Raw genomic sequence first — 26,357 nt, forward strand, 5'->3', positions numbered from 1 at the left:
ATTAATTAAACCATAGTTTGCAACATAAAATTCTGAGACTTAATATCACGGAACCTCCTGAAGCAACTGTTAGATGACTCACAATCCAAAAGCAATCAGGGCCTAGCTATTGATCGAATAAGTCATGATCTTAAAGGAAAGGGGCTAACAGATGTAGACATACTTAAGAGCCTAGCAGATAGGTGTTTCCCCGTAGGTGCCACGGGGAACGAGGACTGCCCAGAGTGTACAGGTGAACCCATGGAGGAGCTTGATGCCCCGGTGACTAAAGCGAAAGTCGGAAAGTTGCTACATGAGCTAAATGGCCGCTCGCCGCCCGGGCCGGATGGCATCTCCAACAGACTCCTGCGTAACCTCGATGAGAAATCAATTGAGAAGCTTACGGAGCAGATCAACCGTACGTGGGAAACTGGCTGGGTCCCAGAGGACTGGAAAACGGCCTCTGTTGTCCTTATCCCGAAAACAGGTAAAACACTCACGCCCGAAAACCTTAGACCAATCTCGCTCATGTCCTGTGTGGGCAAGGTGGCTGAGCACGTCTTCCATGAGAGAGTAACAAGATACATCGAGGAATGAGAACTGTTCCCGTATAACATGGTAGGCTTCAGGCCCTCCTTATCCGCGCAAGATATCATGCTTCTCATCAAAAGGCAGATAATCGACGTGAACACCAGGGATGTCAGAGGCATTTTAGCTTAGATCTGGCCAAAGCCTTTGACACCATCACACACAGATTCATTCTGGAGTACATCTCGCACCTAAACTTAGGGAAACGCTTTCACACTTAAGTCAGCTCTTTCATAAGGGACCGTAAAGCCACTATTAAAATCGGTCAACTAAGATCCGACGAGTTCAAGTTGGGGGCTAAGGGCACTCCGCAGGGTGCAGCAGTAATACCACCCCGTCTTTTCAATATAGCGATGAAAGGCCTCTCGGAAAAACTGGCTAGGGTCGAGGGCGCGAATCATGCGCTCTATGTGGACGATATCACCGTTTGGACCATTGGGGGGTCCGAGGGGGCCATGGAGCGTGCCCTTCAGGAGGCCTTGGATATTACGGAAGAGTACTTAAAAGGGACGGAACTCTGTCTATCACCCTCAGTCAGAACTACTGCTTTATAGACCGGATCACAGGGGCAAGAGGCACTCTACCCCTCTCGAACAGATTCCTATTAACCTATAAGCAGAATCTGGTGAGATGATCCCTAGAGTCTAATCGGTCAGGATTCTAGGTCTGATCCTAGATGCAAAGGGAAGCAACTATCAAACTGTTGTCCGCATCAAGGCAAAAACGGAGAACATGATCCGATTAATCACAAGAGTCTCGAACCGCAGAGGCGGCCTCAGTGAGAGCAATCTCCTTAGGCTGTATCATGCGTTCCTTATGAGTCACATAAAGTACGTAGCATCGGCGCTCAACTGGTCCCGCTCGGAGGAGGCCAAAATTGATGCGCTTATGAGAAAAAGCATTAAACACATACTGGGAATTCCCACTAGCACCAGCACGGAGAAGCTCCGACAATTAGGGGTTCACAATACCCTGACGGAGGTAATCAAAGCACAAAGAACTGCACAAACCGTCCGCCTCTCGTCTTCGAAGGCAGGCAGAAGCATATTAATGTCCGCAAGTCTAGCCCCCTTGGCGGTCGATAAGAATGCCATCATGCTTTCTCACATCGTTAGGGCAACCTTTAAAGTTAGCCCTTTCCCTCGGAATGTACACCCCCAATATAATCCAGCTAGACGCAAGGCACGAGCCCGCTCTCTCATTGACTTTACACACAAAAGCCTGCAATTAACTACCTATGTAGATGCTGCCCAGTATGGGCGCACAGATTCATTTGTAGCTGTTGTAGCTGATCCTCACAGGAAAACTCTTAATGCAGCTTCGGTAAGACACATCACGGTAGCGGCGGCTGAACAGGCTGCCATCGCGCTAGCTATGAATGACCCCTTGCGGCCTTACATCTACACCGACTCAAGATCAGCCATACGAGCCTTTCTATCTGGCCTAATCTCGAAAGAGGCGGCGGCTATAATCAAGCAAAGACCGCCTGATGCTGTTCACACTATCGCATGGTTCCCGGCGCACATGGGAACCAATGTACATCCCAGCAAACCCAACCCGAATGAGCTAGTACATGACCAGGCGCGAGGTCCAACATTCCGCAGTGGTCCTGATACACTAAGCAGTCAGGATTGTGAGAATAACTCTGATCCTCTACTCTCTTTTAATGAAATTGTTAAACACTATCAGCTTGGGCTCAGGCAATTCCCGCTGCCACACCCACAGCTAACTAGACCTCAATCTTCAACATTGAGAATGTTACAAGCGGGATCTTTCCCTTCGAGAGGAAAGTTTAACCGCTTTGCTCATTGCTCATTAGCACACATGCTCATTATACTGCACACATGCTCACACTGCATAATGAGCAGTATTGCTCATTAGCACACATGCTCTGGCAATGCTCTGCGTTACAAAACGCATCTTTTAATAAACAAGACGACTGGGAAGAGGCCCTTAAAAGCGGCGATCCCCAGGACCAACTAAGGGCTGTCCAAAGGGCCTGCAAACAGGTGAAGGAGCATGGTCTTCCGGCCCCAACGTGGGAGCGGCCCGCAACTACGACTTAGTAGTTCCTTAGGACCTTAATAAAGTTTGTTGACTGACTGACAGATTTAATATAACATTGAATCGCATGGCACATACCTGTATCTATGGGGAGTGATGCACTGTCTCTTGGGGACAGCTGTGAGAAAAGTATCTCTAGCCTTTGTAGCATTGCCTGCTTTGTATGAAAGAGTAGAGCGACTACTCAAGACTTGCCACACAAAGCTACCTCTAGTTAGGAGTACCTTGTCACTGGCCGGTGTTCAGGTGTGCAACACTTATATAAACTGATTGCAATTGAGTGATAGCAAAACATTTCTGAAGGCAATGGCCAATTGTGGATGGAACTTAACTGAGAGATGTTGAGAAGAGTATCAGTGTGACAGTCGGGAATTTTCAAGCATTTTGCCAAGTATATAGGAAATTTTGTGTATCTTTGAATTTAAAAAAAATGAACGTAATGAATGCAGGCCCACTCCTGGTGATGTAGACACTGAACATGTAGTACCAGGTCGACACCAGGTTACCATGCAGAACTTATTATATTAGTGAACGAAATTATATTTATACATTAGCCTGTCATTTATAACAAACTTCATTCTTTTTTAAAGTGGTATTAAGAGTTTAAGATGTTCCCACAGCCAAATTATGCATTCTAATTGAAATCTTTGAAAGAAATTGGCAAGCAAAAAAAAAATAATAATATAGAAGCCATTATTTCAGTCTATCACCTGGGAAGATATGGCATTCAGCGCTCATCATTTGGCTATGCCAGTGGAAATGGATGTGACAACAGAATTGGGACAGCCCCAATTAAAATTATTTTTGCTTCGTGTACGGAATGCCCATCACCCTTACTAGGCATTGTGCTTCATACAAGAATGAGCGCCCCATGAAAGTAATCAGTCTAGAATTTCACTGTGCTGCAAACATTTCTAGTATGCTTTTTGTTGCAGGCAGTTCTTGTACAGCTACTCAACTGCACAAATATATGGCCCCTGATAGTGAAGGTGACGCAAGGGCCTGTACAAAAATAATTGACAGAAACATTGAAGTAAATGAGGGCAATCTTTATGCTCATAGACACTGCAAATCTAGAAATCGACTGTATTAGGTGCTCAAAGTGAGGGCAAGAAACATGCATAATATCACTTAACATCTTAGCATTGTTTTTAGATAGTGGTTTACCAACAGACTGCATCTTTCTAGACTTTGCTAAGGCTTTTGATAAAGTGTTGCATCAATTACTCCTGCTTAAAATATTGACCGAATCTTTTAAAATGGATTGAATGTTTCTTGACTAATAGCTCTTTGTTTTATCAGCTAATGACTCGTTATCATCACCATGTGCCTTAACATCTGGTGTTCCCCAAGGTTCTGTTTTGGGTTTTTTACTGTTTCCAAGTTATATTAATGACCTTCCGGTTGGAATTAATGCTTGCTTTTGAGCTTTTTGCTGTTGACTGTGCTTTTTTTCATGCAATAAATGACCCTAACGATAGTTGCACCCTTCAGTGTGATCTTGAGAACACATTTACTTGGTGTGAGTGACGGTGTATGGTTCTTAGCCCGTCTAAGTGTAAAGTTATGTCCATCTCATGCCAATCTAATCCATCCAAAACGTTCGATTACAAGAGTAACGGTGTCTCACTAGTGTGTGCCCCGTGTTGGTGTTCACATTAATAACAACCTATGCTGGTGCATGTACATCGAATATGTCACTAAAAATGTAAACCGTGCCCTTGGCTATATACGCAGAGAATTCTCTCGGGCTCCATCCCATCTGCAGTTGCTTTTTTATCAAACACTAATACACCCTAAGCTAGAATGTGCATCATTAATATGGGAGCCCATACAACTCACTTCAATTGAAGCTATAGAATCTGTTCACAATCGCTCAGCTCGCTTAATCCTTTAGAATTATTCTCACACAGCTAGTGTTTCTTTAATGAAATCGAAACTTGGTCCAACTAATCTTGCAGTTAGTAAAAAAATTGCACGCTGTAGTCTTTACCACAGCATTCCCTTTCATGACAAGACACTAAAACAGGAATTTTTTTCTTCAATCCCATCATACATATTGTCACATGTTGATCATCTGCATAAAGTTACCATCCCTAGCTGCAAAATGAACGTGCTTTTTAATTCTTACCCAAGACTAGCGCAGAATGGAACCACCTTCCAACCCTTAGTGCCTGCGTTGAAGACGCGCCATCACCAAGCATATCGTTGAACACGCATCTGCATCACGATTTTTGCTTTTTGCATGTATTTTTTTGTGCATAATCTTTTTGTTTTTACCCCCACTCCCTCTGCAATGCCCCTGTTGGGCCCGAAGGTATTGTAATAAATAAAATACCTAACTTGTATATTGGACTAGTCTGCTTTGCGTTTTTGTGCTTGGTGTTGGGAATAGGCTTGCTGTCAAATATAAACTTGCAATGCATTGACCATACAGCCATCAACATAAGGTTCCATAAAGCTTAACATTTAAACTTAATAAAATGAGTTCATTTAAACCTGGGGACTCCCAGAGTGGTGAAGTTTGTGCTCACACTTCAGATTTTGCAACATGCCAGAACATATCACGCAGAAAGTTGTGAGCATGACAAAGAATAAGTGGCAGCATTATTTATCTGAACTTTACTTCTTTAACATTGCAATTTTTGTAATTCTATGTTTAAATGCATTTCAATTCTACCATGGAGGGTGCCTACAATAGTAGGCACCCTCCATGTAGTAAGTAGTAGTAAGTAGTAAGTAAGGTGACAGACATTAAATAGTCGAGCTTTACTTAGTAAAGATGGCAACAATGATCTCAGTTCACAGCTATGGGTACATTATGGTCAAGCACCAAGAGAGATCAACTTTACTAGCAGACAGCTTTTGAATTTTGAAGCCGGTTAAATGTTCAAATAAGCATTTCATTTTCGACTGCATAAGCTTTATACTCACAACCTAGAAATTGAGTACAGCTCTGTCCATAAAACAACACTGCACCTGCTCTCTAAAACTCTACACTCATCCCAAAGCAACGCTGATATAGAAAGTTCGCCTCTGCCACGATGTCATGTAAATGAGCAAATGTAACTGGCTGTCGCATTGATACAGATTCTTTTCGTGCAAGTCTACGTGCCTCGCCTGTGAAATTCGTAATAGTATGTTTGTCCCCGAGAGGGAATCGAGTGCCGGAGGAGGAACGTTCCTTGAGGTGGAGAAGAGAAATGTGCACCGGGGTACGAGACGTTGCACCGTCAAGATCAATATAGCGTCCATGACAGCGTTCATGTCCTTTCTGCTCGTGCTTCAATGCGGCCGTGCTCGATGTGCATGTTTGCAGCGTCTTCTCTGCATGTGTAGCAACATGTGCTTTCCCTGTGGCACACCAGGCATTGCACCGTCGAGATCAATGTAGCGTCCGGGACCATGCTCACGCCCTTTCTGTCTGTGCTTCTACACCACGGTGCTCGCCGTGCATGCGGCTTTCCCTGTGGCACACCAAGTGTTGCACCGTCGAGATCAATGCAGCATCTGCAACCGCATTCGTGCCCTTTCTGCTTGTGCTTCAACATCGCAATGCTCGTTGTGCAAGTTTCACAGCATCTCTTCTTTGCATGTCTATCACTATGCCCTTGGCAAAGCAACGCTACCCAGAGAAAAGCCTAGGTGACATTGAGTGAAGCGGGGAAGGAGAAAGGAGGCAAAGTGTTGCGGAGGAGGAGAGTAGGCAGAGCTGCGCTGGGTTGAGCTCCTCTGGCAGTTGCTACAGGTAGTGTGTGTGCTATGCATGTACTCGGTTCGTCTCGGTCATCAAGAGGCCGAGTGCCAAGTGAGAAGGACGGAGCAGCAACGCAAGTGGTGGCAGGCCAAGCACGAGTTGACCGCCGTCGCCAAGTGCCGGGCATGAGCTGAACAAGTCTCCTGAGCCTGGCGTGCCCAGGATACCCCTGAGGAACATGCTAGGTGGCTTGTCGCAATGCAAACATTCTATGCACAATGCACAAAAAGGAAATCGCACCCATACGCTTGCGGGTAAAACGTGTTCACAAAGTGAAACGTCACTGTCATTTTCGGCAGTGATGGATTTTCGATTGCATATTAAGGTTGTTAACATGATGTAGAGCATGGTTTATTCTATACCAAAATATGCACTTCACATTGATGATCTGCAATTGCAATGTGCAACAGTCCAATCACTCCAGAAAGACACATGGCCCTTACATTGGGTGCAAGACCTTAACTTGAGCTAGGCATAATTGTGAAGCGAGTGCATATATATTTGCTGTAATCTGTTATTACAGAATTTTTCAGTTTTGTAATATTGTTACAAGTGGACGAGTTGCATAGTTAAAACAGTGTAAAACGTGGACAAGCATGAAGATGTTTATGTTTAGAAGACGTCCAAGACTTTCTGCCTTGTCTAAGGTGTCACCTTCACTCTGCCGGTGCTCTAGCCGCAAGTGCCGACTGAGGCTATGTCAGTGCACTGCACAGGTGCGTAGAAAAAGTGCCACTAACCACAAGACATTTGCTGCGAAGCTTGGCCACTGTATGCTTTCCAGAGGGAAGGATTCACTTGTGCATGTATACCTTTTACTAGTGTACAGCACTGTACGTTGAGGCTCCACTGCAGCAAGTGCACACGGTAGCCAATGGCCAGCGTCTTACCTTGGCCTGTCCTCCTTCACCATGGTATAGAGAGGGAAACGAGACAGTGGCACAGCCGAGGAAGCCACATTTTATTCCTCCTTGAAAGTTTTTTCTCTTTCGTTTACTCTAGGGCGCATCACATAAACCACAGACAGATGTCATCATTGGCTGGAAACCCACTGCTTGCTCTCCGTAAGTAGATGCAAGGGACATGGGCTAGAAGGGGTTGGGTGGGGGGGTGGGGTGAAGTTCGAAACACACAGTGTTGACAATGCCAGCTGCAGTGCACACTGCAACCCGTGCAAAGAAAAAACAAAACAAAAAACAATAAAGCTCAGCACTCAATGGACATCTTACTTCCCGGAGCTTTACATTCTAGACAAGGTAGTTCCTTGAAGCGAGACCACTGCTATAGCCTTTATATTAAGATAGACCAGGCTATCGTGACCGCGTTCTTTATTTATACGTGCCACATTTCTTTGGAAGGAGTTCTAAGACCTGGCAGTACTTCATAAACCCTGTATTCAGCAAGCTGTACGCTGGAATGTTCAGAGAACCTTTTATGTCCCTGTCCCATACAGCAGTACACAGTATCTATTAAAAAAAAAAGGGGGGGGGGGGAGAATATATATGTACAGCCAAAAAATAAACTTGCAGAACCCACTGATTTGATGAAAGCATTTCTCCAATGCATTAAATAAAAATGCCTGAAGTTCCAGCATACCACCAGATTCTTGGTTTTCTTCACACGCTGGCCTGATAGCCCATTGAGGCTGAGCTGCCCAAATTTAGTTCTTCATTTCTTCTTGAAGAACAAAAAAAGAAAACAATGTGACCTCTCGAAATGGTGGAGGGCAAGACTAGACAAAAAGGGGGTCATGAGGGGGTATTTGTGGATGGCAAGGGCGGGGAGGGGGACTTGGGCAGGGAGCCAAAGGGCAGGGAAAAGGTGCATTTGAAACAGGCGCGTATTGTACATGAATGTGATGGTATGCATGTGAGATGACAATGAGATCATGACCTGATCATAAACTTATAAACTTAAAATAGCAATGAATGTGAAAGAAGAGCAAACTGCCAAAAGACAAGCTTGAAATAATAATAAAAAAGTAATGTCACTGGGACCCTTTCTTTCTTCAGTGTTGTGTCCAATAACAAGCAGTAGTACTGAAAAAGAAAAGAGGGAAAAAAATAAGAAAATAAGATGGGCTCAATATTCGAGCCACAACAGTTCAGCATAAAAAAAGAAATTAGGGCAAGAACAGAAAATAAATGCAAACTGCAAGTGTGCGACAGGCTTTGTCTTGGCACAAGTCGTTTCTTTTTTTCCTCACTGTGTGCGAAGGAACTCTAGGTTCTTTGCCCCAGTGCAAGCTTCCTGTCCTAACAGCGACATTTTATCAGCTGGCTGGCCGTCCTTGTCAAGTGCTCTTTTTTCTCAATGGCACTCATGTATGATGAGAACACAAAAAAATAAGTTACCCCTTTTGTACAACCATCAGGCAGATGTGTGAACAAGCTAAAATGTGCGTACAAAAAAGAACAAAGGAACAAGAAAAAAGAAGACTGCATTTTCTCTTTAGAGCCCAGGGGAGAGGGGAAAAGGATATAATGAGGATACAAAGAAAAAAAGAAGGAACAGGCAAGTCGTCCATTCCAAAAAAGACATGGACATTACATGAGCCACGCATAGCAGCAGTGCTTGCAAAGCTGGGGACAGCTGGCACGCAGGAAAGGCTTTCACACCAATGTGTTAGAAAGACACCAGAAAGCATTGTGCAGCTTTTTTGCAGTAGATCGAATTAAGCATGTGCTTCCCCGTAGCAAAGAAAGAGCATGAATGACAAGCTTAATGACATTCACTTCCGCAGCAGCAGACAAAAGAACAGAGAGGGCAGGGACGAGAGAATCTGAACAATCTGAATGTGCGAGTGGCTGGCCAGGGGTTGATGATAATTGAGAAATTAGCCCCAGAAGCAAATGCAATAACGATGATAATGATGGCCAATCTTTTCGAAACCCACAAAGCACAGGTGGAGGGGCACAAAATTCACACTTGCCGTGTAGGCTCTCGAGATGCACACACTTGCACACAACACAGGCGTGAAAGAGGTGGGCAGAAAAAAGGTGAGAAGGAAAGGGGAAGGGGGGATGCACAGTGAAATGGATGCAGCGATAGTCTGTGACAAACATCCTCCGTCTCCATGCACAAAAAAAAAAAAAAAGCACGTGTGTTTGCTCACCTTGGCTCCCACAACTATAGGAGGCCACAGCTACGAAGAAGACACAGTTATGATTATTAACCACCCGAGGCAGAAGAGGACAAGGCACCAGCAGTTGTTCTTTACTCGTTTTTTATATATATATATATATATATATATATATATATATATATATATATATATATATATATATATATATATCCTTTTGCTGCTGCGATGCCTCGCCGGCCATCAGCAGTGATAGTGCCAGATGGTAGTGCCTCATCATATGCTCTTCGCTTTCGGGCCATTAATAATGATAAATGTTGCATTCGTGTATGTCAACAAATGTTTTTTTTTTAACGATTTCCAGCCACCTTAGGGGGGAAGTACAACAAACCATTCAAGGTGGGGAGAAGAGAAAGCGGTGGCATGTCGGAGTGTGTGTGTGTTGGTTGAGTGAGGCGAAAAGTGCTCAGTGGTCGGAAGGGACCATCTTGGGCGTGTAGACGGAGGCATTTGGGTCCAGGTTGGACTTTGGGATTTTCTTCTCCTCGGTGGCGGGGCAAGGTGCCGTGATGAACTTGGGGCTGTACAGGAGGGACGACACCAGCTCTGAGTCTAGCGGCACGGACGCGGGTGACACCGGGTAGGTGCTGGTGGCGGGCATCACCGCCATCACCTCAGCTATCTTGGTCTTCAGGTCCTCGACCTCCTTCTCCTTGTGCGTCAGCATTGCTGCACACACACACACACAACATGAGAGGCTAAGCTGCTGCTTCTCAGGCTCGGCAATTGCATCATGTGCCGAGGATCACATCTGAGTCACTGGCAAACCACAGCGCAACGAACCACTTAAGATGCTAGCTTTCAAAATTTGTCATTGAAACTGCAAACTTTACTCAATGCTAGTGGCATTATGCAAGTAGCGTTACAAACAACATAATGTGACAGCTTTCAAGGTTAGCCTTTCGAAGTTGATAATAAAGTGGAGGCACACATACCAGAGCAGAGAACACTGTTACAACAAAAGATTCATAATCTTTTCAGAGTGAACTTTTCTCAATTCAAAAGATGCTTTAATAGAAACTATTATTTCTGAATACGAAGAAACACTTGTATGTGACCAACACTGTCCACAAGGCTTCATGAATACTGTTACCATTTGTCTGTGCCAGACCACACCACAACTAATATCAAGTGCCTACTCACAGTGTTACTTGCAAGGTTATACTGTTGTAACATGTCAAGTAATAAACGAAATGTTGTAAACATATGTTTTGTTGCTGTTCTTTCCACTGTTGTCATAATATTTCCCAGCTAGTTGTCAATGCTATTGCCTTAGTAACAATAATATAATATATGGGGTTTTACGTGCCAAAACCACTTTCTGATTATGAGGCACGCCGTAGTGGGGGACTCCGGAAATTTTGACCACCTGGGGTTCTTTAACGTGCACCTAAATCTAAGTACACGGGTGTTTTCGCATTTCGCCCCCATCGAAATGCGGCCGCCGTGCCTTAGTAACAGGTGGCTGGAACTAGTCAAGCTACTTCAGGGCAGCTCTTTATACCTTCATTCGTCATGTATCATACATGACAATACAATAAAGCCTTGTTAAACTGTACCCGCTTAAACAGTAGTTTTATTTTAAAAGTAGTAATGTAATATGCTCGACTCAGCGGCCATTGAACATAATGCGTTTTGTATCCGCATAAACACTACAAGGTTATTGCATGCGTATCGGTTAGCACGTAGCGTTTCCACTTTTCGGCGTGCAATCACGGCGGTGCGTTGTCCCCATCGGGCGGCCCGTCAGAACAAGCCTTAGAGATCGGAACAACGGCCTCCAAGCGCCCTGTGCGTTTGCGCGTGAAGTGATGCACATAAATATAATTTCGGCGTCGTGACGAAGCTCGGATAAAAAACACCGGGTGATCGGCATAGAAGGAAAATTGGACATTGTTCGTGCAATCAAATGTGACACGAAGAAGTCGGCGCTGGCACGTGACAGCAATTTACCGCTGACTACGGTGTGTGGCATTTGGAATGCGAAGAAGTTGCTCAGGAGCACAGCTGCAACCAAGAAAAGATGTTGGCCACGAGGTTCGACTTTTCGCCATCGTTGCCTCTATTGCCGAAGTGTCGCCTAACGACAGTGATGAGGACGAGATGGAAAGCGACAGCACGGCCGATTCAGGCCCGACAGTGGCAGAAGCTGTGTGTTACATCAGCCGCACGAATACAATTATTGCGACGAGAACAGCGCTCAGGAATGAAAAAGGCGCCCCGTGACTTCTGCAGCACTACCGCACCCATGCGGTAGTGCTGCATGGGTGCAACACCATGCAGAGGATATGCAACACCAACGAGGAATCTGCCATGTGAGTGTTTGCCAAGAAGAGGGGGCTGACTGAAACGCTGGCTTGCAGCTTCAGTAAATTTGAGGCCGCTGTCATCACTACTAGGCTGCTGCGACATCAAACGAAAATAACAGACTTTTGTCGCTATCCCCAAACATGCCCATCGGCATGTTTTGGGGATAACAACTCGGCTAGCAGGTATTGATCTATGAAAGGTGCAATAAATGCCCTTGTGATTGTTTGCACTACTGTGTTGTCATTCCTTTGTCCCAAGAGTACGGAGGAGAACCCACAGCGTATATAATTAAGGAATACATACCATGTCCCATGACAGTTGCCCTGGCATGCTTTAGGTATGCTTGACCGCGCGACATTGCTGTAGAGCAGCGAAGCTGACTTTCAGGATTCGGCATTTCTCAGTTTCAGTTTGTTTCATCATCATCATCAACGTATTCATGTCCACTGCAGGACAAAGGCCTCTCCCTGCAATCTCCAATTACCCCTGTCCTGCGCCAACCGATCCCAAACAGCACTCACAAATTTCCTCATTTCGTAATTCCATCTAGTCTTCTGCCATCCTCTACTGCGCTTACCTTCTCTTGGTACCCATTCTGCAGTTCAACGGTTATCTAGTCTGCGCATTACATGACCTGCCAAGCGCCATTTTTTTTCTCTTAATGTCTATTATAATATCATCTATGCCTGTTTGCTCTCTGATCCAAACTGCTCTCCGGCCCTGAGGGCCGGCCCTACATGCGTAAGAGATCCCCTAATTTGTCCGCCCTTTGCGGGTTTTTGCTGATCGGTTTAGGTTGCACGAAATAGTGTCAATTCTCGGTTGCCCTAGCCTCCTCTTGTATCCCGCATCTTACACATGCATCTTACACATGCACGCGCGAGTAAGATGCCTGGTGTAGTCTTGTGTGGACGTGATCCTCTCGCCTTGGGCGATCGAAACGCACGTGATCTGCGCCCGGCCGGCTGAACAAGGAGCTTTGTGCTGGCCACAGGGGTCCATGTCTCAGTAAGGTGCCTGGTGTAGTCTTGTGCGGACGTGATCCTCTCAGTAAGCGTGGCGACTATCTTATATTCCCTCATCTTTTAAAATTTGCAATAATTAGAAGCATTTCTCTCGAGACCATACTTAGTTCAAGGGAATTTTCCATGCCTCAATAACTTCGCTTGTCGTATTCGAGTGCTGTCCGCCATGTTATCTGTTGTCAAGGTAACTTTTTCTCAAGTCTCTAAATTTACTAAGGCAGTCTTTTGCGTGTGCGCCATCGCCACGCACATTTATATCTCCTTCAGTTTCTCTCCCGCGCGTGCGCTTCAGAACCACGGCACTGCAATTATGTTTGAGTAATTTTCTTTTACCTTTGCTTTCTTTTTTTCCTCCCTTAAACTCATACTCTTTCTCATTCTATTTCTACACGCATAAACAAGTGAACAGCGCTCGCGTTCGATCCCATGAAAAAATATATAGAAAATTATCAGTCATAGCACTCATAGTACAGCCCTCTGGGCCGTTCTCTTTTCGAAAGTAGTCATATTAGGGTTATCATAATTAGACAAAGGTATTTCACTCTCGCAAGCAGCATTCCTCAGGATAGTTACTCGGGCGAGTTTCCCACGCTAAGGCGCTAAGCGTGCGCCGCTCGCGTCGCACCTGCTCAAGCTTTTCATAGTCTCTAGAGCCGCTCGAGTTCCCTCTCATCGACAGTCGGCCATTTTTCCAAGAAAGTATGCCTTCCAACCACTGGCAATCAGCAAAAATTGACCATTGCGGACAACATGAGGCTTTTTCCACGTAAGTACGAGGCTCTGGACAGGAGCCATGCCGCTTCAAAGTAACCTGGGGCCTGGCGGACCAACTGACTAAGCCATCTATCCGGCCAACATCCAGGGGTCACGAGTTCAAATCCTCAATTTTCTTCCGTCTTATTCCTTTCTTAATTTCTTTGCTTCTAGTTTATCATTATAGCAGGGAATTACATCTTCGCCCCGACCGTCCGCACGGGGACCCTCTTAAAATTTTTGAAACAGTTGTAATTTTTTTTCCTCTGTCATTTATGGCCACTAACGTGCAGGTCATAAACTACCCGGTTTCTCCAGTTGAGTTCTATGTGTGCGGTTTAACCGAGCTCAGATTGGTCGGGCTTGACTGATCGAAGGCACCACTGTAGGTTAAATGAGGCATACAACTCCTGTCTCCCTAGTGCTTAGGCTCGCTGCGTTCCCAGAAAAACTACGAGGTCAGGTACCTCCCCCCACCCCCCATTCCCTACTTCTCATTAGCTCTAGTATAATCAATGTGCAAAGCTGTAGAAAGGTTGAATACACAACTGAGAGCCACCGCCGTCCAGGTCGCGTGCTTTGTGCGAATCTCAGCGCGGTAGTGCAACTGAACTTTCTGAACAGCCACCCAGGAACACGAGTGTTCGGACGACAAGAGACAAGCAGACGCGACGAGCGGATCATACGACACTCGGGGCCTCTTGCTAACCGCTGAAAAACTTTTCCCTTTTTATTTTTATGCAGAAGTGTTAAGCGCTATTCAAATTTAGCAAAAATGTATCGTGTACCTAGGCGTTTATATTTGTTTGTTTGTTTGTTTTTCTTTAATAAGTAGATATACATGCTTACAAGTATTATGCAACGTAGCATGCTTTCTGCGCTTCAAAGCCATCGGTTAGGATTACAAAGGTGGACAGCGGCCATTGCTAACAGTGGCAAATTGTTTCAGTGAAAATAACGGCGCTAAACAGCAAGGAGCCTGGCAGCGAACGTCTGAAGTAGCTAGGCCTAGCATTCCCGCGATGGTGGCTGCCAAATAATTGGCGGGCAAGAGTGCTGGTTTGAGGTTGTGATACAAACCAAATGGCAGTGGCTTCGATTAATGCTATTTCGGGCCTGCCGTCACAGCGAAAAAGTCGGGAAAATCAGAGAGCGAAAAGTTTTGCATCCAAAATTTCGGACGTTCTTGTACATTGACTCTATGGGATACGTGGTGGATCCACAAAGGCGTCTGAATTATCGGGCATGTCCAACAAATTGGTCGTGGACTGTAATTACACTTAAAATGCATTCGTTACAGTACGCATTTCTATTCATGCCAACGGTACAAAAGCAAAGCCAGATGCCACAGTGGCAACAAGATAATGAAGCACTGGACGTTAGGGAAAAACAGTGAGGGAAATTGACATCTTACAGTGCGTTGCTCGATATTAGGACTCCACCTGCACGACTGTGTGCCAATCTGGCCAGAGAAACGATAAAAATAACTAGATTCAGGTTTTAATATGTAGCTGGCACGATCGCCAGCTCCTCTCCTCCTAGAAACCGAAACTAACGAAGTCTTGTCAATCGAGTAGTCAACGAATGCACCCAAACTGCAAGACAAGCCAAGCTAAGTGTTGAAAGATGGCATAGGCTGAATTTGCTGTTTGTCATGCGAGTTCTGCACGTCCAGCGTTTTTCGTTTGCACGTTAAATAGCGACACGATTCTGCGCGACTTCTTCAAGCAGTTTCAAGTGGTGCCAAACCCACCCTTATGTCGGCACCGACATGGATGGTGATTACACAAGGGAAGTGCAGGACAATGACTGTTGCAAGAAACCCACAATCATTTGGCTATAGCAACTCGGGTCGATGTTGGTTATGCTGCCAGGGGATGAAGATTTGGTACACGCATTGACAGTGCTTTTTGTCTACCCGTAGCAACAGCATGACAATGGTCAAAATACAGACTGACCAGGTCACAGGCAAGCACATGTGTATGCAGCAACGTGTTGACAAACTTTGGTAGCAGAATCGCTGTTGAAGGGCGACAGTGATCCTGGCACTCTGATAAGACAGCATGCTTGGTAGCGTGTCAGGAAAGTCGTCGCTAGTAGACACTGGTGCATCTGGCACTAGTCCCACGAAATCTTGCGAAAGATTTGATATCCCCGAAAGTGATGATCCAAGAATACGACATCTTTTTCGAACACTTTCAAAAATTGGTCACTAATTCACTGCCTGCATCCGGTATTTCAGACTTACGTGGTGCCTGCGAGTCTGTATTTTAAGTCGGCAACTGTAAATTTCTTGGGGGCTGAGCCGTATATGATGTTTGCTTTAATATTTAACAGCATATTCATGTGATTTTAACAGCATGTTTGCACAATACATTTCACGGGTATTACAATTTTTTCTGTGGAAAACATATTAGAGGATTTCTAGAGTAATAAATTTTATTATATCTTAGCATTTATTGGCTTCAACACTAGCACATCTAGGATTTCACGGTTAGGTCTGCAACCACACTCGGAAAACTTTCCAGATGAAACTGAGTAAACAACAACCAGTAAACATGTGGCAAACTGCTTCTGGTTATTCTGCCTCATGGAGGCTGTTCAGCAAAGAGCAATCACAGCTGCCAAAGGCTAAGGAGGGCACATACCTTGGCAAATCTCTTGCTGCCGCTTTGCCTCGCCAAGTGCCGAGAAGAGATCCATCTTTAACCTCGTCTCTGCGCTGAGTGAGTTCTCCAGGTGTGCGTTTTTGTCTTGCATGGCTGACAGTGCAGACATGAGGATCTCCGTATCCCCAATAGAGTCTTTGTACTGCCGCAGAGACTGCGCACACAAGAAAAGCAAATCCATGCACTTTTACCGACGAGACTGTTTTGCTCATATTAGAATGTGAATGCTAAAAAAACAAGAGAAAGCCTTCAGGCCAAACAGGCCAAAACTTCAGTGTAACACAAGCCCTAACTTTACAAGTTTGTCATTTACATTATGAAGTCATAGGTGGTTTGGTGCTTCTTGTGTGCTTGTTCAAAGCTGCTGCAAAGAGCAAATATTGCACCATGGGTGCAAGAAGCCTAACGTGACATGAAACTACCTAAATTTGACTCTCATTACAACAGAACCTAATAATCCGACAAAAAACGTCCATTTTATTTGAAGTATGTAATATCCGAGACACCTCATTTCCTAAATTTTCATTTCGATGTCTAACAACTTCATTGCAAAGAGTGAGTGACAAACATTCAAAGTCGCAGTTTCTCCTGAAAGGCAAAGCATCAGCTGCGGTAGCAAATTAAGCAAGATAAGCGCAGCAGCAGCAGCGAGTGAATTGACCTTCGTGCTGTCTCTCGCTTCAACGCAAACTAAATGTCGAAAGCACAGCACATATGAAGCTACCAGCACTCGGTGCACCTTATCCACATCGCAGATCGCTTTCAAGATAAGGTGCTTGTGCTGGCGCTCACTTTGTCCACATCGCAGATTGTTTTTAAGATATGGCGCTCATGCGGCCGCGCCATTAACAGCAGCCACTGGAGTAGAAGCCCCTACTCTTCCCCTCAGCTCCCCCTGTGCTTCACGCGTGAAAGATGGCATGCTTCCGTCCCGCTTTCCTCCCTCCCTTGCGCGGAACATATTGAGTCGCGATCGTCAGCTGACCCTCGCAAGTTAAGTTGCCAGCCCGTGCCAACACGGCAAAAGTCTGTTTTATATGCCCGATTTTGACAAAAATTGCCGCTAATTTCGTACGCTGCAGCCAACAGTCCATTGTAGGGCGGTCCCTTAAAAGCGAACTTCGTTGCATTAATAAAATAGGTAGAACAAACTAAGGCTGAAATATGGCCCGTTATACTATCCGGAAGTCTGTTGTACGCGGGTCCGTTGCAACGAGCGTAGAGTGTAGTTGATAGTATCAATAAAATGCAAATTTGTTGCAGCGACTGCATTTTCTGTGTCGGTTTCATTTTACAGAAGGTGTATGTGTCAAGACCCAAAAAGTGGTCATGTGGGTGCAGTACATTATGGCAGCTTTGGAACTCGCTTGGTCATCTGCTACTTGTAAAGCCCAATGCAGCAGCACAGCAGACAACCGAGCAAGCCGAAGCGCGCGCGCGCACATGCGCACACACACACACACACGCACACGCACCTGGGATAAAAAAAAAAATCGAAACTGTCGTGTCACTACTTTTAAAGTTGCTACAATACAAAAATTCCATCAGAACCCATCTATGACGTTTGTCTCAGTTACGCGACAGCCCCCCATTTGCACAGCACAAAATACTTTATTAAATTTCACTACAGCAGAATGAGTGGTCCATGACAGCGCGTCCATTTGGTTTCGTGCTTTTTCAGCCAAGCGCACTGCGCGTCTTTGGAGACCTTCTAGCCTCCAACTGGTGAGCCACACATGTGCGTTGATATTGTGACAGCACGACGCTGGCAAAATTCTTTCACTACTGCTCTACACCCCTTCTCAACTGTTGGCATGGCGGCAAGGATGGGTACTCGCTTACCAAGCTGCAGGCCCTAGCTTGATTCCTCATAGGGGCTAGATTTCTCCATCTTTTTACTAGGCCATCATATCAAGGCCAGATAAGGCAGACCAAAGTGGGGTAATATAGTCAAAGAGTGCTCTTGCATTTAAAAGGAAAATCACTGCGCAGGAAAACACGCTTGTGAATACAACTGAACGGGGAAATTGAACAGAAGCTGGTGATCGTACTTGCGCCTCCCGCTCCATGGCACGCATCTGGTCCTCTCGGACCTTGAGGTCTCTCCTGAGCTGCCGCACGTCGTTCTCGAGGTCTCGCCGCCGCGCTTTGCAGCTCTCTGTACACTCACTCCTGCACAATCCACATGCAGACATACATGCTAATGCTCAACAAAGTAGGGAGAGTTGGCAAAGCATTTTCACGAGGAATAAAGCAGAAATTAGAAAACACAAGACGTGTGTATGCAGATACAATGTTACCTTGTTTTTCAATATTAGTGACAGTGGTTTAGGTAACTTTCATGACAACATTCAGCCACAGGCCATTGCAGACAAACACACTTGAAGGCCAACTGCAATGAAATATAACTCGGGCTAAGAGCATTATAAATGAAAAACATTTACATTTGAAGCAATCTTGGAAAATGTGATGGCCACGTAATTGCCTAATTTTCCTATTAACAGCCTTTAAACAAAGCACTTATACAGATGAAGCGGGGACCTGATGGTTCACAGATATGACACAAATCTTAAAACTCTGCCTCCAAGGAGAAGGAGGCAGTTTTAATGAAAAGAAAGGATGAAAGGTAGTCCTAGAGAGCCTGTATCTAGCCTGCTACTCTTCACCAGGGTAAGGGGAAATGGGAGATGCAGAGAGAGAGGCAGATGGCAGGTGACTATGCTATAGTGAATACAATGAGATGCTATATATGCAAGTCCAATACAAAGATGTACACTGCCTATAACGGCACCATTGATAGCCACCCAGTAGGTGCTTTTGTACGCTCGAGATGCAGTAGCAGCAGACAGCGCTTTGCAGACAGGGTGGCTGAAGTTTGAGGCTGTGATTTTCCCTTTGTTCGGGTGCAAGACCACTACTTCAGTGATGACAGCTGCAGCAAAGGCCCAGGCCTCTATGAGAGCAGATATGTACACGGTGTTAACAGAGTTTGGGACAGTTTTCGCATGCACCAACATACATGATTCGATTACGCTATGAGCATGCATGTTGGTTGTTCAGCTGCAAGTGAGTCAAGCGGCAATTCCTCCAGTGCGGACTACTCCCCAAGTGTCGAATCGGAATATATCTATTTCAGTGCATCTACTCTATTTTGTTCTTATTATAAGTATTTATGCAAGCCCATCTGTATTCATGAATAAACAATGCATGTTTACCTATGGAAAATATTTTTTTTGTAACATTATAATCACTGTAAAAAAAATGCGGTATATATATATATATATTTCAGAATAGGCAAGTCAGAAGATTTTAAACCTGCAATAAAAAGATTCAACACCAGTGGGTTGCATTCGGCAAAAAATGTCTACCCTTACAGGGCCAAGGGACACTAAGTGAAAGCACTCCATAGTCATGCAAGGCCCGCACTTTTTTTTTTTCTTTATATATTTTACTGGATGTGGGCCTTAACACGAGGCTGGCTTACGGATAGCAGTGAAACCTCGAACTGCACCCAGACTGCTATGAAAAATAAGGTTAACTACTGGCTCCTGACTATGAACACATTTGCCATCTCCCACCGATTTTTTTAGACATGGACTATGCCTAGAAAATTTCAGAATTGGGAAGTCTGAAAAAACTAATTGCAACGGTAAAAATCTATTTCTTTGTTTTTTAGGGCACCAACACAGTAGGAAATTTGTTTACAGACTTTTGCCCTATTCAAACAAAATTCCTTCGAAGTTTCATGATGGCCAAGGCTGCGGGTGCATATCTCAATCACCATTATGGATCGTTGTGAAGTTCGGATATCATGTTCGTGGCCTAGACTCCGTGACACTGTTAGTTTAGGCTGTGCTGCACAATAACCATTTTAGAGCTTGTGGGGATGCGAGACTCTCACACGACCCCTGATATGTTGTTTTCCCCGCATGCCTTAAGTCTCCTGTAATCCAGCTTCTCTGCGTAGCTTAGTGCCAGCGGTGGTCGGTCTGGTTGCAGCACATTACGAGATGGCGTGAGTGTTGCGCTGCTGAGGCTGAATGGCAGCGGTACTGGTCAGGCGCAAAAGGGAGAAGACTGTTCTCATTGGCTCCGGGTCGGCAAGCGCTACAGACGTGCCGCGCGTGTGCCGACCCATGCTTCTGCGGGAACCTCTCGTGAGGCCTACATTGAATGGATGAACAAGATCGTTCGAACGTGCCACTGTTTGTATGACACTATATGTGAACGACAAAGCGTTAGTGTCCAGCATGGGCAAACATATTCGCTTGCTATCTGGTCGAGGCGAGTCGGACTTCCGCGATTTGTTGCATGCCCATTGGGATGTTTTATGGATAGCAATTTGGCTAGCAGGCATTAGTTCATGAAAGGTGCAATAAATGCCGTTGTGATTGTTTGCACTACTGTGTTGTCGTTTCTTTGTCCCAAGAGCACGGGTGAGAACTCCACCAGCTTTACTCCGTTTACGCCCAAATGCAAGCTTACACTGTTCCATGCAGCATGCGCACACACAAACTTGGTAGTCATTCATGGTAGTTGCCGGATGATCACCTGCACACCCCAATTTCACTTCACGCACATGGTCGTCAGTTCAGCCTGTACATGTGATCTCACGCCCTATCGCCGATGTGGTCTACTGGTACAATGCATATCATATTGACCGCAAATAAATACAAAGATAGCGGAAGAGAACACAAAAACAACACGGCCAGTATTGTCAACTTATTGACAACACCGCTTGTGTTGTTTTTGTGTTCTCTTCCGCTGTCCCCGTCTTCATTTTAGGTCAATATGATATGCAGTAAACAACAACTAGGCCAAACTGAAGTTCTACTGGTACAATCATTTTAAGGGCAAAGTTCCGCAACAGCTTGCAGCCCGGCAAACTTGTCAGCTACGTCTAATCACATACCGCTTCACCAGAGTTGGCACCCAAAGTTGTAGTTTGGTGACGAGTGCGGGACACGGTGGTGATAATGCCATCGTTGGCAGGACAACTAGTGCCGTCTAGTAGTGGCTTGTGGAAGTTGACCAGCACGCTCGTATGCCCGTGATGCTTAGTGAAACTTTTTGTCAAAATCTTTCCACTCCAAAGTAGGGATGCGGGCCTTACTTGAAGGCGGGCCTTACAAGAGTGAAGGGTATTATGCCAAGTTAGATCAGTAGACTTATTTGTCTACAAGACTATCATCGCTTTTGGTCTACAAATACTGTATGACTTTGTTACATAGGAAATTGCCACTAATGAGCCACTGCTGCTCCTCAATTTGAATCACCCACACCAAGGTGGACGGGTTGAACTAACCCCCGCATGAACTCTTTATCGACCGCTCTGTGACTCAACCAGTGCTGATGTCACACGAGAGGTACCACACTCAAAAACAGGTAGCGCGACTGCAATTTTGTATTATTGTCATGTTTCTTGATTATGAATGCTCTGTTCTCGCTACAAATGAAAAATTCGTTACTGCCAGAAGCCACTCTATATTTTCCTTTTAGGTGCCCCTTGAGATATGGTTCCACACAACTATCTCATCGACACATCGGCTGTAACAAGAAATGTGACAAAAAAGGAGCGGTGTGCCCACCTCGCTGTGGCCATGGCGACTGCTGCCCGTGCAGCTGCGGCCTCCTCAGCCTTCTTGGCCTTGCGCTCCTGGCTGAGCTGCGTCTCCAAGACACTGCGCAGCTTCCTCTCCTCCTGCAGCCGCTTCTCCAGCAGGCTGACGTTGGACTTGTCCTGCTGCCGCGCTGTCACTAGGTTGTGCAGCCTGCGCATGTTGGCCAGTTGTGCCAGCTGATTGTCACGTGGCACCACAGACATTTATTCCTCAACATCGTACTAATTATAATCTGCAGTGGAAATTTCTTTGCCTCATCCCAACTAGCACTGTAAGTGAGGAGCCATACTTAAGTCAACACTGCCCCATAAATTATCAACGTGGGGCCAGCATTGCCCAATACAGGGTCAATGCAGGGCCTGCACTGTCCAACAGCAGGCCAATGTTGAGCTGTTACTGTTTAATAAAGAGCCAATGTGGTCCCCAATGTTGAGCCTATACAGTGCTGGCTCTAGTTCCTGTGTTGCCGGGGCATGCTAACTAAACTATATGCTATCCATTCCCATAGACCATTCCCATAGACCATTCCCATTCATTAGGCTGTGCAGGAAAACACATCACAAACGCAACCCACCGTGATTAACATCAGTTATAATTAGCAGAAAAAGTCGGAGAAATCTTGCACCAACCCTGGTTCAGCCTTCAGAGTAATTTAGTCATTCAAGCATTTTGCACTTTCTACAGAACCTCGATGCGAGCTACGCGGTCACTGGATATGAAGCTTGCACTTGCATAGGAATGTCTGTTTGAATAGTTGAAACGAACACATTAAGAGCAGCTGGCAAAGATAATACCGTATTTACTCGCATAATGATCGCACTTTTTTGTCAGAAAAAATTGACGCAAATTCAGGGGTGCGATCATTACGCGAGTTAAATTTCCCGCGGACAAAAAAAAATTTTTTTTCGTCCCGCGTTTGCTGCGGGATGCGAGTGCGGGACACCAAAACAAAAATGGCGGCCGGCGTAGCAAGCCAAACGCGCCGAACGCGATCTTTTTTTTTTTTCTTCTTCTCGTGAGTACATTACGTGCATTGAAGCAGTTTCTTCCGTGTCAGTGATGAATAATATCGTTAATATCGGCAAGTTTGCGGCAATAACGTAGCCATGTCCACTTTGAGGGGACAGAAACAGATGGGCGCGCTTAGCTGCCAGTGACAGAAACCCATGGCCGGCGTGCTGCGGAAACTGCGGCATCTGTTTTCACTACTATCCTAACACGGCACGTTTCCGCTAAGGGTGGGCAAATATCTTAGCTGTGTTACAAGCGTTGGCGTATGAATAGGGTACACTTTTAACGTATCAGTGTAAACGTGGCTACTATCATTGCCGCGCGCGATTTGTTGCGTGCTCACGAGTGCAGATGAAAAGAATCGAAAGGCGCCTTTTTTGCTTTTGTTGTCTTCAACCATTATAAAGCCTACCCACAATAAAAGCAAGTTTGGTTGTACCTCTTGTTGCCATGGAAGTGCGGAAAGTGATGAAAGTAATAAAATGAGGCATCTACTTAAGCATGTTTGGTGCGTGCAGACAAGTCGTTCGCGTAGCATTCGACAGATGGTAAGCGCGATCATTATTAGCTAGACTTGGCACACGACATATCGCTGCGGCAAGTTCAGGGTGCGATCATTACACGGGAAATGAAAAAAATCGAATTTTGACGACAAAATTCGGGGGTGCGATCATTACGCGAGTGCGATCATTATGCGAGTAAATACGGTAGAAAGGTGAAGCACAGTTACTCATAAATGGCACAATACTGCTAGTCTTGCTAGTCTGGAACAAACAGCTTTATGACAAGAAAAGAGAGATTGTAGAGGGAAAGCAAAAAAGTGGCTATATTGGCGAGAGGTACTGTAGACTCCCTACAAGGTTTTACCGATCCTAGCTATAAGCACAAAACAAACTTTTTGTAGTCTGTCGTAAACGGCATTATGACTAAGTGCGACCTTGTGAGACCAAAACAAACAAAAAGAGCAGCAAGGAAAGGCATGCAAATAGTGGAAGACGAGTAGCCTACTTGTTCTGCAGGCTCTCGTTATCCTGCTGTAGCTGGAGTAGCTCGTTCTTGACGGACCGCTCCCCCGCACTTAGGTTGTGCAGCTGTGACCTCAGCTCCTGCTCCATCTGTCGACTCGCCTGCAGGTCTGTCTTGAGCCGCTTGACATCGGCCTCCAGCCTGCCACAGCAATACAGAAGCATCAGCACAGCCTCCAACCACAGCCGGCTGAGAAGCAAACTGCAGTAACCACTAATGCGAACAGAAGAGAGCAACACAGGACTATGACAAACGCAAACTTTGACAACTCTTATGATGACAGCTTTCAAGCACGCTTCATACAGCTTTCACGTAATCTGTTGCAGGTGGTGCCATCATGCTTCCTTAGAAGTCACCTGAAAAGAAAACTGTTTGTTCTAACCCAAGATATGACCCTGGCTTCACGAAATGTCAGCAATGGTTGCCTCACTGTTCTATCACTTCCATCAGCGTTTAATGCCACTGTTGCCATGCCAGTCTCATATTGTAATCCCTGTGAAATGAGCACTGACATGAAATTCAATCTATTTTTTTCCCCTGTATATGAAGGTTTGAACTCTCCTAAGTTCTAGAAGAATATTAACAAGTGTCAGAGCGCCCTAAATAATTTACACTATATTGCTTGTTTTTAACAGCCAGTCTTGCTTTCGATATCATGCAAGTGGACGCTTCATGACGTCATGACACATTGACTCGCTCCGTTTCTTCAATTGCTGGAGCTGCCAAGTGTGAAAAGCACTGCAGAAAAGTGCACAGCACTCTTGTTTTTTTCATGAGCAATGTCATCATAGTTAGCCTTGCTGCCATATGACATCAGCAACTGTTGCTCTGTGTCATGGGGTCACAATAATGTCAATGTCACCAGGGCCGGCATTTTGAGATTACCTGTGGTATCAAAGTGCCATCATCCTACGTGTGAGAAGCATGTGGTAGAATTCCTACTACTTCAAAAATATGCATCAGTACTGTTTTGAGCCAGCTACTGCTTTTCTAGGTGGCATTAAAGACTGTTCTACAACCTGTTGTAGTTGGGAATTAAACTTATTCTAGTCATATCTTGTGGGGATGCGCGACTCTCGCGCGTCCCCTGATGTTTTTCCTGCATAGCGCGTCTCCTGTAATCCCGCTTCACTGCGTGGCCTGCGTGATGCCCGCGGCGGTTGATGTGGTTGGGGCGCAGTGCAAGAGATGGCACGAGTGTTGCGCTGCTAACGCCGCCGACAGGCGAGGTTACTTGGGCGCCGAAAGGAAGGCGCATGCTCTCTTGGGGGTTTGGGAAGCAAGTGGGACAGATGTGCCGTGCCGCGCGTGCGCCGACCCATGCTTCTGCGAGACCGTCTCGCGTGGCCGCCTTGGAATGCGCCACCGTTCGCGTGACAGTACGCGCGAACAACCAGGCGTTGGGATCCAGCATGGGGCGAACCTATTCGCTCGCGAGGTCACGGTGAGTCGGACTTCTAGATTTGTCGCGTGCCCATCGGCATGTTTTGTGGATAGCAACTCGGCGAGCAGGCATTGATCTATGAAAGGTGCAATAAATGCCCTTGTGATTGTTTGCACTACTGTGTTGTCGTTCCTTTGTCCCAAGGGCACGGGAGGAGAACCCCACAATCTATAATCTAGTTTATTTTTCATCAAGTTCTAAAACAAGTTACTGGCAATAAAGAATTACGACAGCAGCTGGGCACACACCTGAAGTGATGCAGAATACAGCACACAGCAAGTTTGTCATGGAGCTTAGAAATAAATAAACTATAATACTGCAATCATCTGCTGATTGTTCAAAGTACTGCGGTTTATTTAATATATGAAAGCACACCAGGCATCATCAGGCAGGCGCTTTTCTAGCAGATGAAAAACCAGTGAAGTTTAAAGAGACACCAAAGGCAAATACTAAGTGAACGTGGACTGTCAAAATATCATTCCAGAAACCTCGCAGCGCTTGTCTCATGTCAAGAAGACTTAGTTCACAAGAAAACTGCACCTGAAGGGTCCGCACACCTTCAGCACAATTCAAATTGCCCAACCCCGAGTGGGGAGTGGTGACATTGCATACGTCACCACTCCCCACGCCACTACTGCCCTTTACTGCTGTCAGTAAGTAAAACAACGCCCGACAGATGGCACTAGGGTTTTCTGCGCAACACACTAATGCAAGGCCACGGAGAAATCGAGCCAAGACAGAGTGTTGGATTTGCCGCTACAGCGCTGCTCTTGGTCAAGTGGCATGGACCGTTTGGGAATCAAACGATATCACCTGAACGTGGTATTCTCTGCTACTTGCAGTTTGTGCGAGTTTCATGAGCCAGAAGAACCACCGCAGCACTACATGATAACGAAACTACTGAAATGCGAAAGTGTGGGCGGCGCAGAGTGGAAACAGGAAACCTTTTGATCACCAGTGACGTCAAG

The 26,357-nt window shown here is 45.6% G+C and overlaps 1 protein-coding gene across 3 annotated transcripts in view; it reads right to left on the reverse strand.

Annotated features, from left to right (window-relative positions):
• Positions 1-7,332: 7,332 nt before the first annotated feature.
• Positions 7,333-26,357, reverse strand: part of LOC135906269 (macoilin) — a 40,843-nt gene continuing 21,818 nt past the window's right edge. For all 3 annotated transcript variants that reach the window (XM_065437578.2, XM_065437577.2, XM_065437579.1), the window contains 5 exons: positions 23,928-24,086; positions 21,876-22,058; positions 18,339-18,459; positions 16,267-16,441; positions 7,333-10,199 (listed from right to left, as the gene is read on the reverse strand). In XM_065437578.2, coding sequence (XP_065293650.1) covers positions 9,937-10,199; positions 16,267-16,441; positions 18,339-18,459; positions 21,876-22,058; positions 23,928-24,086 — 901 coding nt within the window. In that variant the 3' untranslated portion in view covers positions 7,333-9,936. The remainder of the gene's footprint in view (positions 10,200-16,266; positions 16,442-18,338; positions 18,460-21,875; positions 22,059-23,927; positions 24,087-26,357) is intronic.

The sequence above is a fragment of the Dermacentor albipictus genome, chromosome 5 (genome assembly GCF_038994185.2).
Source record: "Dermacentor albipictus isolate Rhodes 1998 colony chromosome 5, USDA_Dalb.pri_finalv2, whole genome shotgun sequence".
Lineage (NCBI taxonomy): Eukaryota > Metazoa > Arthropoda > Arachnida > Ixodida > Ixodidae > Dermacentor > Dermacentor albipictus.